This window comes from Panulirus ornatus, chromosome 25 (genome assembly GCF_036320965.1).
Source record: "Panulirus ornatus isolate Po-2019 chromosome 25, ASM3632096v1, whole genome shotgun sequence".
NCBI lineage: Eukaryota > Metazoa > Arthropoda > Malacostraca > Decapoda > Palinuridae > Panulirus > Panulirus ornatus.
This window is the reverse complement of record NC_092248.1, coordinates 8,870,015-8,886,405: the sequence shown is the minus strand read 5'-3', so window position 1 is coordinate 8,886,405 and position 16,391 is coordinate 8,870,015. Positions and strand designations below refer to the sequence as shown.

At 45.0% G+C, this 16,391-nt stretch overlaps 1 protein-coding gene across 3 annotated transcripts in view; it reads right to left on the bottom strand.

The window, feature by feature from the left end:
- LOC139757243 (pikachurin-like) overlaps positions 1-16,178 on the bottom strand; it is a 474,495-nt gene extending 458,317 nt beyond the window's left edge. For 2 of the 3 annotated variants that reach the window (XM_071677506.1, XM_071677508.1), the window contains exon 1: positions 15,519-16,158. In XM_071677506.1, the coding sequence (XP_071533607.1) occupies positions 15,519-15,639 (121 nt within the window). In that variant the 5' untranslated portion in view covers positions 15,640-16,158. Of the gene's footprint in view, positions 1-15,518 lie in introns of all 3 variants that reach the window. The other variant, XM_071677507.1, reaches the window with a different exon arrangement.
- Between the last annotated feature and the right edge of the window lie 213 nt (positions 16,179-16,391).

Below are 16,391 nucleotides of genomic sequence, written 5' to 3'. Positions count from 1 at the left end.
CAGCCAAAGGTCTAAGGGGGGGAGAGGGAGGGAGGGGGAGGGGGGATGATACGGCACGTCTGACTGCTGAGGTGTGGGAGTGTGTGGTGGTGGGAGTGTGTGGTGGTGGTGGGAGTGTGTGGTGGTGGGAGTGTGTGGTGGTGGGAGTAGTGTGGGGAAGATCAGATTTCTGGTTCCCCAGCAATGCCTTCACCTCTCACAAACGGATTCCGGATTTGTACGTCTCTCTCTCTCTCTCTCTCTCTCTCTCTCTCTCTCTCTCTCTCTCTCTCTCTCTCTCTCTCTCTCTCCCCGAAAGACAGCATTTACCGCCTGCCGCTTTACCGCGTTATTAATCTGGCATTACCATTCTCAACGCGCGCCTCCTCCCCACGTACATACCGAGTTAACACATTTGTGTGTGTGTGTGTGTGTGTGTGTGTGTGTGTGTGTGTGTGTGTGTGTGCATTTAAAATGATAATAATAAAAAAAAAAATCACAAAACACTTCCGGGAGTTATTTTAAACCCGCACGAACCAAACGAACTGTTCGAATATCCTTCTTTCTTTTTATCTGAGATTTAATAAAAACAAACCACAACTGGATAAACCCAGCTTTTGTTATCATCTTCTCCTCCTCACTACTTCTTCTTCCAAAGTCATATCAAAACTCTTATCTCGACAGTATCAGACGTGAGGCAACGCCCTTGAACACCCTCGTCTGGAGGCGACGTATATGGCGCCCTTGATGGCCTTTTACCGCGACGCGCGCGCGCGCGACAGAACCGCCCGTAGGAGGAAATCATGACCTGAACTGTCTGAACTTAACGACCGCTAAATGAGGGTTGGTCGCTGGCTCCCCCTTCATAATTCATCAGACCGCAGCGACGAGGCCCTAAAGTTTCAGGTGGGGGGATCTCTCTCTCTCTCTCTCTCTCTCTCTCTCTCTCTCTCTCTCTCTCTCTCTCTCTCTCTCTCTCTCTCTCTCTCTCCATGACCACAATCAAACGGACTGAGCGTCAATCAGATTCTAATGCTTTTTCGCGCCAAAAAAAAGAAAAAGAAAGAAATGATGTTACGCAAGCTTGTGTGGGGTGGGGGAAAGTATGAAGCTGTGCAAAATCACGCCACTTTATTTCCTCTTCTGTTCAAGAAACTCGATAAACATAACAAGTGCAGCTCCTCTGGTCAAGTATACTCGGGCCAAAGAGGCAATTACACCGCCTAGTAACCAACCAAACTCAAACCTATAATACTATATACATATATATATCTATATATCTATATATATATATATATATATATATATATATATATATATATATATATATATATATATATTCCGTGGTTTCCCTCAAAGCTGCTTCATATACGTTGGTTCGAGAGAGAGAGAGAGAGAGAGAGAGAGAGGTTGCTTGCAAGACTCTCGTACGTAAACATACGCAAAAATGGAGAGGCTGAAATAGAGCGAATGTGCTTCAGGAGGTCCGACACATGAACAACGGGTAATTACGTCAAGCGACACCCCTCTGCTACACCAGTAGAGAACACCACGGGAGTATACATGTTCACTGACATACTCAGGTAAACCCAACAATTCTCTCCACGAAACGGGATAAACGACGAATTAAAGAGAATATAACGAAAGACTCGCAAGTCACACACGGGTCGGGCGAACATTTGACAACAAACTCAAGCGAGGGAGGAAACAAGATTAGCTCACATTCACGTGATAAACTCAATAAACAACACAAGCACCTCGTGGGATATACTGCATGATGAGAGTTCTATACGCCCAAAGCCACTGACCTTAAGACATAGAGCTACTCAGAGGTCACAACTCATCCCTCAGCCCTCGACACGTCCAAGTCGAACACAGATCATAAAACACTGTGTCATAATACAAGCAATAAGAATGACAGACTCAGAAACTCAGTCTCCACCAAGCTAAGGTAAACTCGTACAGTTCCAACCCAGTCATATGCGACAGTATGAAGCAGCAGCAATGAAGTGTGAGCTTCGTTAAAGCTTATACTTTGACATGACTTTAATCCCGATGATACAGCCTCGCTAGAGGTTAGGTTTCACTCTTCGTGTAACCTAGGGCAACGAGCGGAGTCCGGTAGCACACACACACACACACACACACACACACACACATAAACAGAACCAATGCTGATGTTTTACAAGTAAGAAATTTTAACCCATAAAAAAACAATGCACCGCCAGATTATTATTATTATTATCACTATCATTATTATCATTATTATCATCATTATTATCAGTATTATATTCATTATTATCATTGTTATCATTATTAACATTAGCACATCAGATTTGCAATAACATCTCTTTAAATGCACACAGAAGCGCGCGACCACTGCATTACCTCCCCACAATCTGCATTGGAGAAAGTATAGAGCAAAAGGTCACGGTGACCTCGACCTTCGATTCTTGAAGGTCAAGCCACCAAAAGTCAGATTAGCAACTGTACTGCGTCTAAGTTTCAGAAGCGTTCCTTCTGTGGCGGCGTAACCTTCCCCTTGTGAGGAAGAAGCTAAGGCGTCCACAGGGTATGACCATGGCTCGGGGGGAGCCATGAACCCACCCATCCCCCTTCCCATAGCGTTCCACTGTCGCTCACACATCCGTCAGGTCACACAACAGTGGACTTACGACAGTCACACAATCTCCTCTCCCATTTACCTAGGCCATGTACCTTCATGGGTTAATTCAACTTGCTAATTATTCCAGCGCATCGTATTAACGAAGGATTATCTTCCTGTGTAGAATCACCCCTCTTATGTAGGTTTATCTTCGTGTGTATAATTTCTCCGCCTTTATATATATATATATATATATATATATATATATATATATATATATATATATATATATATATATATATATACATAAAGCCGCTTGCAGAAAGCAGCCTTCCTGTCGAAAGCAATTCCTCTGAGTGATATCACCACAAGCCTTGCTTCCTATCTTCTTTTTTTTCTTTTAAACGTTCTCATTATCCAACACATCATCAGCACAGATTAAACCAATCCTTTGTTATCTTCCCCCCTCCCTCTCTCTCCCTCCCTTGGTAAGATCATCCCACATCATCACCATTGCATTGGATCTTTGATGCATGATTTTTTTTTTGACAAAACCGACTTCATAATCCTTCCTTCACATCCACGGTTAACTCACAACACCACACTTTAGATGAAATGTGAAGCCACAAATGGACGTGAAATATACAACCGCTTCGCTGGTCTACAACACCGTCAACAATAATTATTCATGTTCTACAGTAGTGTAGTGAAACATGCAGTCAGATCTTGGACCAAATGAGGGCACACAAGGTTATCAAATTGGAAAGGAATCCGGTGAAAGCTGAACTACGCTATCACTCGAGGAGGCGAAAAATATAGACAGACACAAACACTGCTGCAGCCATGATCGCACGTCAGTGCACGCATGAGTACAAGCACAGACGCTTGACGAAGAAAATACAACCCTAGGCACTGACACCTCGAGCATGTAGGCACGTGAGAGCAAACACACCCTCTGCCAAGCACGTACATCAAAAGCAACCATTATTACCAAAGAGAAAAGCCAAAACAAACACAGCCACAGACGTTCGCCAGAGCAGGTACAGCGCCTCAAGCATACTCGCACGTCAGAGCAGGTACAGCGCCTCAAGCATACTCGCACGTCAGAGCAAGCATATCCACGTATGTGCTTCAGAAGAAGTATAGCTACGGGCGCAAACCAAAGCAAGCACGGCCACAGACGCACGCGAGAGCAAGTACAACCACAAACGCACGTTTGTGAGAGCATAACCACCAGACGCACGGAGGAAACAAGCATAGCAACGGAAAAAAAGGCCACACACATTAAGGCGAGCATAGTTTCATGCTTGCATGCACGTTACAGCGCTCTGTAAGTACAGCATAAGCCGGCTGGACCCTCGGTCAAGCGAGGTAATGGACACGAGTGCGCCCTGTAAAAAAATAACAACACACTTGAAAAGGCAACAGAGCGGGGCTTTAAAAAGACAAGGCGCCTCGTTACAAGGATACATGCAGCGAAGTTAATAGAACAGGACTCCTGATGAACAATGCAGGGGGGTGCTTGGTAAAAAGAACATGGAATCCGGTAAAGAAAACGGAGCATCAGGTAAAAGAAAATAAAGAAAAGAACATGGCGCCTAACAGGGAAAAGAGGGGACCTGGCAAATAGAACATGGTGTTTGGTAAAGAAAACAGGGACACTGGAATATAACATCTCGAGGCTTTGGACTCCCTACAATCTCATGTCTTTCCCAATAACTATGACCAGGCATATTTCAAAAGACATCTTTTTTTAACATCCTCTAGAATTCAAAAATATTTCATTTTCCCATGGCCCTTCATTTTCCCTTTCATTAACCTCTCTATATTTCAATTAAGGCCCGGCCTTAATGTGGACTTCCGTGCATGACTGGAGCCTCCAACGTATATTATATATATATTTGAACTGACTGCCAACACAGAACTCCTAGTTCAATAAAAAGTCTGCCTAATATAAAGAACATGGAACAAGGTGCCTTACACACTGAAGTGTCTATTCAAAAGAAAACGTATTATGAAAAAAAAAATGAGAAGTGTCTGAAAAAAATTAATTACACTGGATATAGCTACTGAAACATTACATACGAATAATTGTCAAAAAAAATATTTAAAACTATAAATCATGAAAATACAGTCGTAAAAGTTAATAACGCTCAAATTAATACATTAGCAAAATTCACCCAACAATTCACAGCAAAATACTGAACAAATTTTTCCTTTTTCTTTTTTTTTCAGAAAATGTATTCAACAGTGTGACCTCGACTCGTAGAATACAAGGAAAGTATCAGAAACGCAGTAGTTCTTAAATTGGATACGTCTCGTCTTAGTCTCTCTCACTACACAAACTTTTAATGTTATTTTAGGGGGAACTAAACAAAAAAAATAAACGCTACCTTTTTTTTTTTTTTTTCAACCTTGCACACGAAGGCGATCCTGCCAGTACAGTGTACTCAAGATGTGAGACGACAACGACTCATAAACACAACGATGTACTTGAGGGTGATTATCTAATTGTTAAACACAGCCATTCATAAACACAACGATGTACTTGAGGGTGATTATCTAATTGTTAAACACAGCCATTAACCTTAAGATTATATGATGAATGAACTGATGAATACTAAGACAATCTTCTCGTTAGCGCGACAGTAAGGCCCTCGAAGACGAGGGTGCGGCCCTTCAGCACGACGGTGCGACCCTTGAAGACGACGGTGCGACCCTTGAAGACGACGGTGCGACCCTTGAAGACGACGGTGCGACCCTTGAGCACGACGGTGCGACCCTTGAAGACGACAGTGCGGCCCTTGAGCACGACGATACGACCCTTGAAGACGACGGTACGACCCTTGAAGACGTCGGTACGACCCTTAAAGACGATGGCACGACCCTTAGGCACGACGGTGCGACCCTTGATCCCGACGGTACGACCCTTGAGCACGACGGTAGGAAGTATAAGGCCTGCCCTCAAGCAGCGACTTCATTCCCCAAGGAAGGTAATTTGTCCCCCTCGGGCGTACGATGACTTAACCCTTGAAGGACCATAGGCAGGATGATCACATCCTACAGAGGAAGATAACAGCCCCACTTCAGATAACCTCCTCAGGATGATAACAACCCCCAGCATACGATAACAGCTCACCGATTCCATAAAAGCCCTCAAAAAAGACGAGAAGACTATAAAAAAGAGTCAACTTGTCTCATCAATCCTAAGCAGAGTTTCTATCAAACTCTAATACATAATTCATGCATCATTCACAACGAGCCATCGTACAGCATCGTTTAAGTCCTGTTGATGATCTTAAAACACTTTTGTGTACCTTCCTTGCTAAACTATCAATCTACTTGATCTCTAGTAATAGACTATCTCTCTCTCTACTACACCTTGATACTTACTAATGTCTTCTCAGACCTTATCTAGAAATACTAGAACACACATTACACCTTGATACCTAGCATTGCCTTCTCAGGCCTTATCTAGAAATACTAGAATACTCTTTACACCATGATACTCACTAATGTCTTCTCAGACCTTATCTAGAAATACTAGAATACTCATTACACCTTCATACCTAGCACTGTCCTCTCAGGCCTTATCTAGAAACACTAGAATACACTTTAAGCCGATGCTGTAAAGTCTATACGAAACTCTTCAACTTATAAAAAGTGATACGAACTTTTTTTTCTTCTCCCTCTTTATTCGGAGAAGCGCAATTTTAACGGCATTTTGGTAACCATCTTAACACAGTAAATACGCCACTTATCCCATGCAAAGCCTAGTTATCCACGCAAAACCTCTTTCAAACGCTCCAGCCAACCTGGCATCAAACAAACTGCTGTCAATAACCCGTCAGGAAGGCTCACAATATTCAAGAAATCCCTCAGAATATTGTCCGAATATAAGCCAAAAGATCCTTTGTGCTTATCAACACCCACCCAGAACCTCTACGTAGAGTCTAGTCCCTGGAATGAGATGAACACTTACCACAACTCTACATCTCGATGCTTACAAAAACAAGTTTATATAACAAGGACAATCATGCGCAATGCACATCATTCGTATAATATATATATATATATATATATATATATATATATATATATATATATATATATATATATATATATATAAAGGGTATATTCCATGAGGATTTAAGACAATATTTCTTTCCCAGTTATTCTGCAAACTTGGTGCAGAATTGGACTCAGCACTGTCGTGCAAAATAGGTTTTCGGATTATCCTCAATCATTTAAATACGGTCCTCGCCAGCGGTGGGTGGCAGTCAGCCCTGGCTATACTCACCACACACACACACACACACACACACACACACACACACACACTGTCGTTTTTCATCTCAAGTGCTCTTCTAGTTTTTGTTTTTTTTTCACATTATCTTCGTTTTTTTTTTTTTTTTATCAACGGTAACAAAATACACGCACAGGTCGACAGGTAGTCCTCCACCTTCAGTAGTTCCTGGAGTCTCCAACATCATCAACTGTGGCATCAAGTGGGTGGAGGGAAGTCCTCCACCTTCAGTAGTTTCTGGTGCCTCCAACATCATCAACTGTGGCATCAAGTGGGTGGGAGGAAGTCATCGGCCCAACGTTGTTGCCATGTTCAACCCAACGAACCCCCTTGAGCACGACGGTACAAGCACTCGGCTATCAGTGCCTAACACTCTGACCACCTGGTCTTTTAATAGCCAAGTCAAAAAGGTCAAAGGTCAGGTCATCATTCCCAAGAGTCGTCGCAACCGTCGTAAAAAATAAAGTGTTCATTATAAAACCCCTGTTATTTACGCTTCGCCATACTGTCTATCAAGAACAATTGACTTCAACCACTAAGGAAAGTATGGAGGAAAACAAGAGGGAGGGTGGGAGGGTGTGTGTGTGTGTGTGTGTGTCGCTGCTCAGGCCTGGGGAGGCCTGGATTGGCTGAGGCCCAGAGAGGCTTGGGTTGCGGAAGTTAACCAGACTCGGGGCGCCTCCCGGAAGCTCTGATCAATAGCAACAAAGTGCTACCACGTCCCCTGCCCCGTCTCTATGGTGACCTGATAACCTACTTGAACACAATGTCTGCCTCCAGTCCACTCCCGTCCCACCCAAAACACGGCACCTTACGATACCTTAAACCTCGACTGGTACATCGAATCATCCGGTGATCAGTCTACGATAGATCCCCCAAGCCGGTGACTTTTATCATAAGACAATGCAGATAACAGGCATTTTACAGCTTTAAACGAACTCAACACTTAAATCACATCCTCCCCCCCCCCCCCCAGTAAGTCAACTTTTACGAGTGTTGACCCTAACTCGACGATTTACGACAGGAAGCATTAAAGAGGCCATTTACAATGGTTTACCATGACTCCCAACTTTTAAGTTGAACTTCCTCTCACTCACCCTCTCTCTCTCTCTTGACTACACCATTACAATTCTGGCAACGAGCAAAATGCATAACTACTATTGCTGCTGTTACTACTAGTACCTGATGAAAAATACTGAGAGTTCTTTCCTATATATATATATATATATATATATATATATATATATATATATATATATATATATATATATATATATATATAATTTCATGGCAGTGAACCACAAACAAGCACACAGTTTCCCTTGCTTCATAAAACTGATGGCAAGTAATACAGATTTCTCCTCACCAAAACAGAACAAAATGTCCGGAATTCAGATGAAACATATTTTGATCCTCTTTTTCTCGAATCTGGAGGACAAAGAGTGAGCATTGAGCCTTTGAACACAAAGGCCCGACCCTGAAGCACGTCGGCATGACCCTTGGGTATGTTTCCCTGACCTCTGACCTGACCCTTGATGATCAGACTGAGAGGACAAACACCATCATACTCCAGGGATCGTACCGTCGTGTTCAAGGGTCGTACGACCACCAAGAAGGATCTTTCTGCCTGTGCTCACGCTCGTGTTCGAGGGGGGATCGTCCCGTCGTGCAGGAGGGGTTCAGAACAGGAAGGAGAAGAGTTCCTGCCCAGGGATGACGTGGGTGGGGGTGGGTGAGGAGGCAGCAGGAGGAGGGGCAGGCTGGGCAGGAAGGAGGCGCGGCGGGGGCAAGTGTTTGGGGGAGGGAGGGAGGGAGGGAGGGATATCACCAGTGTCATGTTTCAACCGCAGGACCGTCGCCACGAACACCTGCTGTCTGGATGACGACCACCACAACACCGTCGGGTTGGGGTGGCTCGTGGTCGCCACCGGCAGATAGATCAGTTGACAAGCACCTCAGATAGATGGGTTGTGGACACAAACGCTGTCGGGAGGTGGCGCTTGGTGACAACACCATCGGGATGGCTCGTGCTGGCGTGTATTGTCATGGTCAGGGATGGCCAAACACAACGCAGACTGGAGACAGTGACGTGAGTCAGCACACATGAGACCTTGCAGGTTGTCATGTCAATATAACATAAGATCATCGTACAAACGTCATTACTACAATAACATACAAATATACACCATACATCATACAAACACTCGAAGCACCGCCTTCTTAAACCCAACCCTTCCTTTGTCAGTCTTCAGCCACGGACGGAAGTCCTAATAAAGACAAAAGTAGCAGATAAAACTAGCAATAAAGGGGAAAGAACCCTCTTCCAATTCTAACAAGAACCTGTCCCATCACGAAGTCACAACAACAGTGATCATGTATTCTGAGGGTTACGATGTGGTGGTGTTTTTTTTTTTTTCACAGTTCACCGTTCAGCGTCAAGCACTGCCACCCTCCTCTCCGAGGGCAGTGGCAAGGAAAATGGGCGATGGTGCGGAATAAAGGAAGTGTGTGTTTGGATAGTGTGAAGTGTGGGCGGCAGTGTGGAGTGCTGACGGTGTGAAGTGTGGGCGGCAGCGTGGAGTGCTGACGGTGTGAAGTGTGGGCGGCAGCGTGGAGTGCTGACGGCGTGAAGTGTGGGCGGCAGCGTGGAATGCTGACGGTGTGAAGTGTGGGCGGCAGTGTGTAGAGATAACGTTGTGGAGTGTGGGTGGTAGTGTGGAGTGATGGCAGTGTGAAGTGTGGGAGTGGTAGTGTGGAGTACTGGCAGTACAAAGTGTGGGTGGTGTCATAGTGTGGAATGTTGGCACGGGTGTGGGGGATGATGGCACTAGCCTTCCATTTCTTCATTTTACCAAACCTAAAACAAGGAACAGATCACAGGCACAGATCACACGTCAGAGGAGAGCCTGAACGAACCTAACCAAAAGTATAACAGGATCAACTGATAACAACACATCTGCTCCTTAAACGAACACAAATCGTAGGATTCTGGAAAAAAAAAAAAAGGAAAACTTGCTGAAACGCTTCACGGTCTGACTGCGGAAGGAAAGAAGCAGACATCGATGTGGCCAACTTTCTGTTGGCCAACGCTCATCCAGTATACACACGGGACACACATACGGCCGGTCGGGCCGCTGGTGTGCCGTAGCCAGAGAATGTACGCAAGAAGCCGCCAGCAGCAATGGCTGTAGGAGAGAGAGAGAGAGAGAGAGAGAGAGAGAGAGAGAGAGAGAGAGAGAGAGAGAGAGAGAGAGAGAGAGAGAGAGAAACCCTAATACCGGCAAAGATAAATGGACTCAAGGTGGATAATTCCATTGAAAACCTGCACACAGTCCCTCTCTTTTATCATTATTAACGCCATTATCAATATCATCTCTCAGATGATAATTATTTCAGGAAAACAGAGTTTCGAGGAAGGATCAGACGTAGTACTAATGCCAAACGCGGCAATAAAGTCAAGGGATTGAATAGCAGAATATTTAGAGAAAATACATTCAGCTGGAATTTTTTTGTTTTTTTGGAGAAATAGGAAGAATCTGCGTTTGGGCAGCTGAAACTGACTGGGATTCGTTTAGCCCACAGACACAGACTGCTGAGAGGGAGGGGGGACAAGCACTCGGGATGAGGTGAAGTACACAATGGGCAAGACTGGACGGTTGATATTCAAAATATGTGGAAGAGAGCACGGCAGAGTCCTTTGCATACAGTAAGAACAAGATTAGTGATGAGAAGAACAACATCGGTAATGAAGAGAACAGGGAAGAGGACGACGAGTTCATGAAGAACACAACACAAGTGATGGGATAGGAACGGGGTCGATTCTCACACAATCACAGCCATGAACAGATTGGGAACGACACAGAACAAGAATTGACACAAACACCTCATCAAGCTATGCGACGGAGATTCATAAGCCAGAGAGACTTTTTCCCTATCCTCTATCCAAAGGTTCTGGACCATCCAATGACCATAAGACCCGCCATAAGCTATTCAAATACCAACAACCACGACACGACTCGTGTCCTTAAGGATTTAGCGATCCCGGGGCCGCCATTACAGGATGTTCGTTCAATCCTCAAGAGAGTGAGAGTCGCAACGAGACAAAGAGGAAAGTCCCAAGTGATACACGCGTCGCATCGGTCATCACGTGATCAGGGGAGAGATCATGAGACGCAAGGTGCTTCATAAACCGATGCTCTGAGACGAGACAAAAAGAAAAAAGACTTCCGCATCAGCAGAAATCAGAGAGAGCGAGAACGAGAGCGAGAGAGAGAGAGAGAGAGAGAGAGAGAGAGAGAGAGAGAGAGAGAGAGAGAGAGAGAGAGAGAGAGAGGACAATAACCAGGGACACTGGAGCGGTCTGCCATCGTCAGAATGACTCAAAAACGAGGGAGGACAGAAACTGCTGATCCTGCAGCACCGGTGAGACAGACAAAGCAAGCGCAGAGCCCCAGGGCTCACCCACAGACCCTCTTGGCCATGAGAAGGGACACCATCAGAGCCATATGCTTGCCTCCTCTCTAAAAGAGAGGTGTTGTCTCTCGACCTTGCGATCTGGGGATAATACAGGAAGTTCCACGTCCAGAAGAGAGGGACGACACCTGGAGGGACATCTGGAGGAAAATGGAGAGAAGAAGAAGAGAGAAGGAGAGAGAGAGAGCCGAAGGGCGTGACTTTATCAGTGGGAAAGACGGTTATAGTTATCTAGACGGAGACGAGGAAGAGAGAGAGAGAGAGAGAGGTGGATTTGCAGAGGATGTTGGGGATGTTCTTGGCTTACGGATCTGAGGGACAGACCGGTAAGAGAAGGACATATCCGACGTGGTGGATGTGTATGAGTCAGGTAATAATGGGAGGATACACGCTTGATATGCCTGTGTGAGACATGGTCTGGAGAATGGGAGGGTGGTGTGGAGGATGAACGGCTGTAGAGTGTGGTTGATGGAGTGGAGCATAGCCGGTGGTTGAGCATGGTTGGTGGTGTGGAGTACGGACGTCTGGTGGTGGAGTGTGGGTGGTGGTTGAGCGTGGTTGGTGGTGTGGAGTACGGTCTGGTGGTGGGGTGTAGGTGGTGGTGGAGTAGGTGGTGGTGTAGAGTACAGACAATGAGGTGGAGTGTGGATGGCGTTGTGAAGTACAGACGAAAATTAATGTGGAATGTGGGTGGTGTTTGGATTTCTAAAACTGAAGTGTATAATTCCATTTGCATATTAAAATCGTTAGTGTAAAATGAAAAATAATGACAATCCCAACATGTGAGGTCTGTCAGTGGTGGTACACACACCACACACGACGGCGTGGAGTGTGGCTGGTGGTGGTGTGAAGTGTGGGGCGTGGCGGAGCGGAATCCAAGTGCGGTGTGGAGTGTGAGTGGTTGTGGCGTGGTGTGGATAGCGGCCCGGGACAGCTCATAACCCATGGCCAGGCAATTTAGCCCATGACACCTGTACATTTGTTCCACATCACAGGTTGCAGCCAAACACTGAAAATATTTCATATTTTCATTTGGAAATATAGGCGGCCTCACTATGTTAAATTACCGCATAAACAATTTTTATCTTTCATTTGTAGGATGCTGTTTTTCACTGCACCGATTTGCCACTCACTCTTAAAATCTGGTGGGCCAATCTTTCTTTTTTGGCGTACCCAGCCTTGCCACATCCCCAGGTCTCAAAGATAAAGGAATCATAAGTGACTGCGAGTTTATGATGCAGTACAGAGTGAGAGTGGCATTGTAGAATGTGATATGAGCCGTGAGTGACTTAGGTAAGGTATAATGTGGTATGAGGCGTGAGTGAGAGTGGTATTGGAGAATGTAGTATCTTATAATATGGTATGAGGTGTGGATGAGTGATACTGTACGATGAGGTAAATTATAATGTGGTACGAGGCGTGAAGTGTAACCAGTTGGCAACGTGAAAGGTAGGCAGTGTTGTGGGGGTGTGGAGGTTAGATGTGGTAGAGTACGAGTGGTGTGGTATACAGAGCTGTGGTAGAGAGTCTGGTGGTGATGATGGCACAGTTTTCTCTTTATTGGATTTACTTCCATCGTCCAAACCATTCGCCTGCATCATTCTGTAAAATGTTCCATCATTTCTTCCAGCATGGGATTATTTTCCAGTGCAGATTGGGGAACCGGTCGCTCCAGTATTTCCCAGGTGCATATTACAATATATTGCTCCCGTCTGTGCCTCAGAATACTCTTGATTGATTTCCGACGTCACCACGCACCTTTTTATTTTGGGCAGAATTGCTGGCGGTTGTGGAAGTTCTTGGTAAATCTATCATTCAGAGATTTGGCTGTTTCTACACATACATTACAGATTCCGAATCTGGAATGTAAAAGTATTTGAAAACTGGTCGACAGATATGCGGTATTCACACTTCTAATATTATCTGCAATATAGTATGACGGCGTTACACGTCCCGGCATCTGTGTCAAATGTGGTTATAAGAAACAGCTGGGGTACTGCGTACCACTCTTGGGGTAAAGACCGTTTGGCGTTGGAAACAAGGGTTTCGCTCGTTCAGTGATAACTGGAGCTATATAATAAAGTTGTAGGTCTATCTTCACACTTGATTTATTACTTCTAATGTACTTATTTTGTGTTGGCACTGATAATCAAATACGTGAAAAGCTATCGACAGGACAATTCAGACAATATCAACTTTTTATATAATTTTCTAGAGCCTGCAAGATCTTAACACTGTGGATACTTGTGATTAGCCAGCCAGGCCCATGTTGTTTATAGCTGTGTGAAATGTTTGATGTCATGGGGGAATCAGTCTGCCTTTGAACTTTTCTACAAAAAAGAAATCCAAGAATCTTACGGTACATATTTCTTTTTTATCCTCCATTTCTGACTAGATCCATCTGGATTGCTAAAATGACACATGGAGGTTAAGCCACTCAGTGACACAGAATATCTACATATACCTATGGACATCTACACTTCCTTAAAGACATAACCTCTACAGTTTGTTTTATGAATACAATGCATAAGCATACTGTTAGTGATCTCTCATCATAAAGTGAAATGAGACGGGGTGCCGGTATGGAATGTGAATTCTGAAGAACGTATGTAGGACCCCTGTACATCAATGTAAGGAGCGGTGATGGTTGAGGAATGCGGATTCTGACGTGGAAAGTTGGTGGTGGTGGTGGTGGAGAATGAGAGAGGCATTGGTGGCGATGAGTGCTGGGAGTTGTTGGTGCTTGCTTGGACGCCCCAGACTACAAGACTATTGTGCTTTAACTTCATCATCTAAGACAGCCAAGAATATCATAGCAAAATACGCAAAGAACCTTTACAGTCCTCAGTCAAAAAAGAAAACTACAGGGATCCACTGAAATCATTCAGACTATTCTGGAGCGCAGACGGGAGAGATTTTATAAAACACGCTCGAAAAATACTGGAAGGCCTGATTCATATTAATCTACACGCGAAAATAATTCCCCCGCTGGAAAGCCAGATATGAAGGGTACAACATGCGAGACTATAAATGTTCAAAGATGTTCGTACATGTATTATAATCATCATGGCTGGGCCACCCAGTGAAAAAAGAAAAATGAAAAGCACAGTGGATAAATATGAGCCAGGATACGTCGGGTATATGGGTCTGTGGGCCGCGGACTTAAATAGCCAGACTAAAGAGAAGCAATGCAGCTTCGTCCAAGAGCCAGACGTGGTGACGACCCTTTAGGTCCAAGGTAGAAGACACGGCAGGAAAAGCAAAGGGTGACGGTATAGGTTGGTGCGTGTATGTGAACGTGGAATGTATACCATACAGCGTAATGTGAGCGTAGACGGTGCTTTGGTGCAGCTATGGTGTCACGGAGTGAAGAGCTAGAGTGTGGAGAGAAAGCAAAGCTTGTCATGGAGTGTGGGTTGTGTGGCATGTACAGGGTCATGTGGAATCACGGGTGATCTCGTGTAGGCATCGTTTATGAAGGTGGTGTATACGTGTGGGGTCCATGATGTGCAAGCAGCAGGACTCGAGATTCAGGAGGGCGGCATGTACTGGCCTGGAGTACTGGGTATCGCGTGAAGTCCAACAGCGGATGTATGTGGTGGCTGATGTATGTGGACAGAGGTGAACTGGTGTGGATTAGGTGTGAAGTACTTCCGTCACTATGGGATTCTGGCAGAACCTGAGCGACTTTCAGTCTGGAATGAGGTGGTGCATGGATCTGGACGACGATATATGGAATGTCTGGAATGTGAAGTAAAGATGTGAGGTGTAGCTGATGGTGTGGTGTAGTCGGGGACGTGGGAGGCGGTGGGAAATACAGGATGTGGTGTGGCATGTGGGCGTGTCGGTAGGGTGGACGACGGTCCTCGCACGGGTGGGGCCAAGACATCTGGTGGGCAACTGGCGCAAGCAAGATCCCCCTCCTCCTCCTCCTCCTCCTCCTCCTCACACGATCATCACGTATTAACATACCTTTTATTTCTCTCTCTAAATACGTATACAAATCTATGGACAGACCAGGGACGTCACAAAATAAGATAATAATGATGACATAAGATGTGGGTCATTTCCAAGTGAGGCACTGGACTACTTAGCCTCGCATCTCGATCAAACTGCTGATGAGTCTACTGGGATGTACATTTTTTTGTGTCTTACCTTGAAAAACGGCCTCGAATGGCAGCTTATCCTTGTTAGTGTTGGGTGTTGGGGGCGACGCGAGCGCCGCCACCACCACAGCGGCGGCCAGCCACAACCAACTGGCCATACACATACACATGGCTCGCAGCGATCTCTTCCTTCTCTTTACTTATAAATCCTAGTTACACATGACTACTTTCCTCCCTCACACGTCACCACACGCTGCACTTGTCGGCTCCGCGGTCGGTCCTACAGCTCAGTGGGCAGGTAAAGAGTGCGTGGTGCACGACAGCAGCAACAACAGTAGGTGGAGTGAACTCGTCTGCCCTCGAACCAGCCGCAGGTCACAAAATCCAACCGGTTCAGGAGTGGGTCAGCGGTTTTTACTAGTTTTTATTTAATTCTGGCAAAATATACACTTTATCTTTAATAATCAACTAAATAAGGTTAGTTTTAAACGATCCAGAGATGATATCATTTACGCTTTCTTTCACTTACACAAGATACCATTAAACCACTCGTAGTAAACTTCACAACGGACCGATAAACAGAGGCTGGATATATCCTTATATCAGGGTATAGCCACAATAACACGATTACTTATTATTGCTTCAGTTACACCTTGGACTGGTATAGTGAGAGCGGCTCCCCGTCTCCCTTGCCCTCACACGATATACTATTGCTCTACCCAGTTTACAATATCGAATTCATTGTCGCCAGGGCCCCCGCACAACGTGTCGTACAGCGCCAAACTTTTAATGAAACGCCATTTACTATAAAAAAAAACAATCTTCATTATACATATAGGTTCTCCTCTTTCTTTGTTTATAGTACAATAGATCCACAGACTTTTTCCACCTTCTTTGAATGTGGATTTACATATCCCTCTTA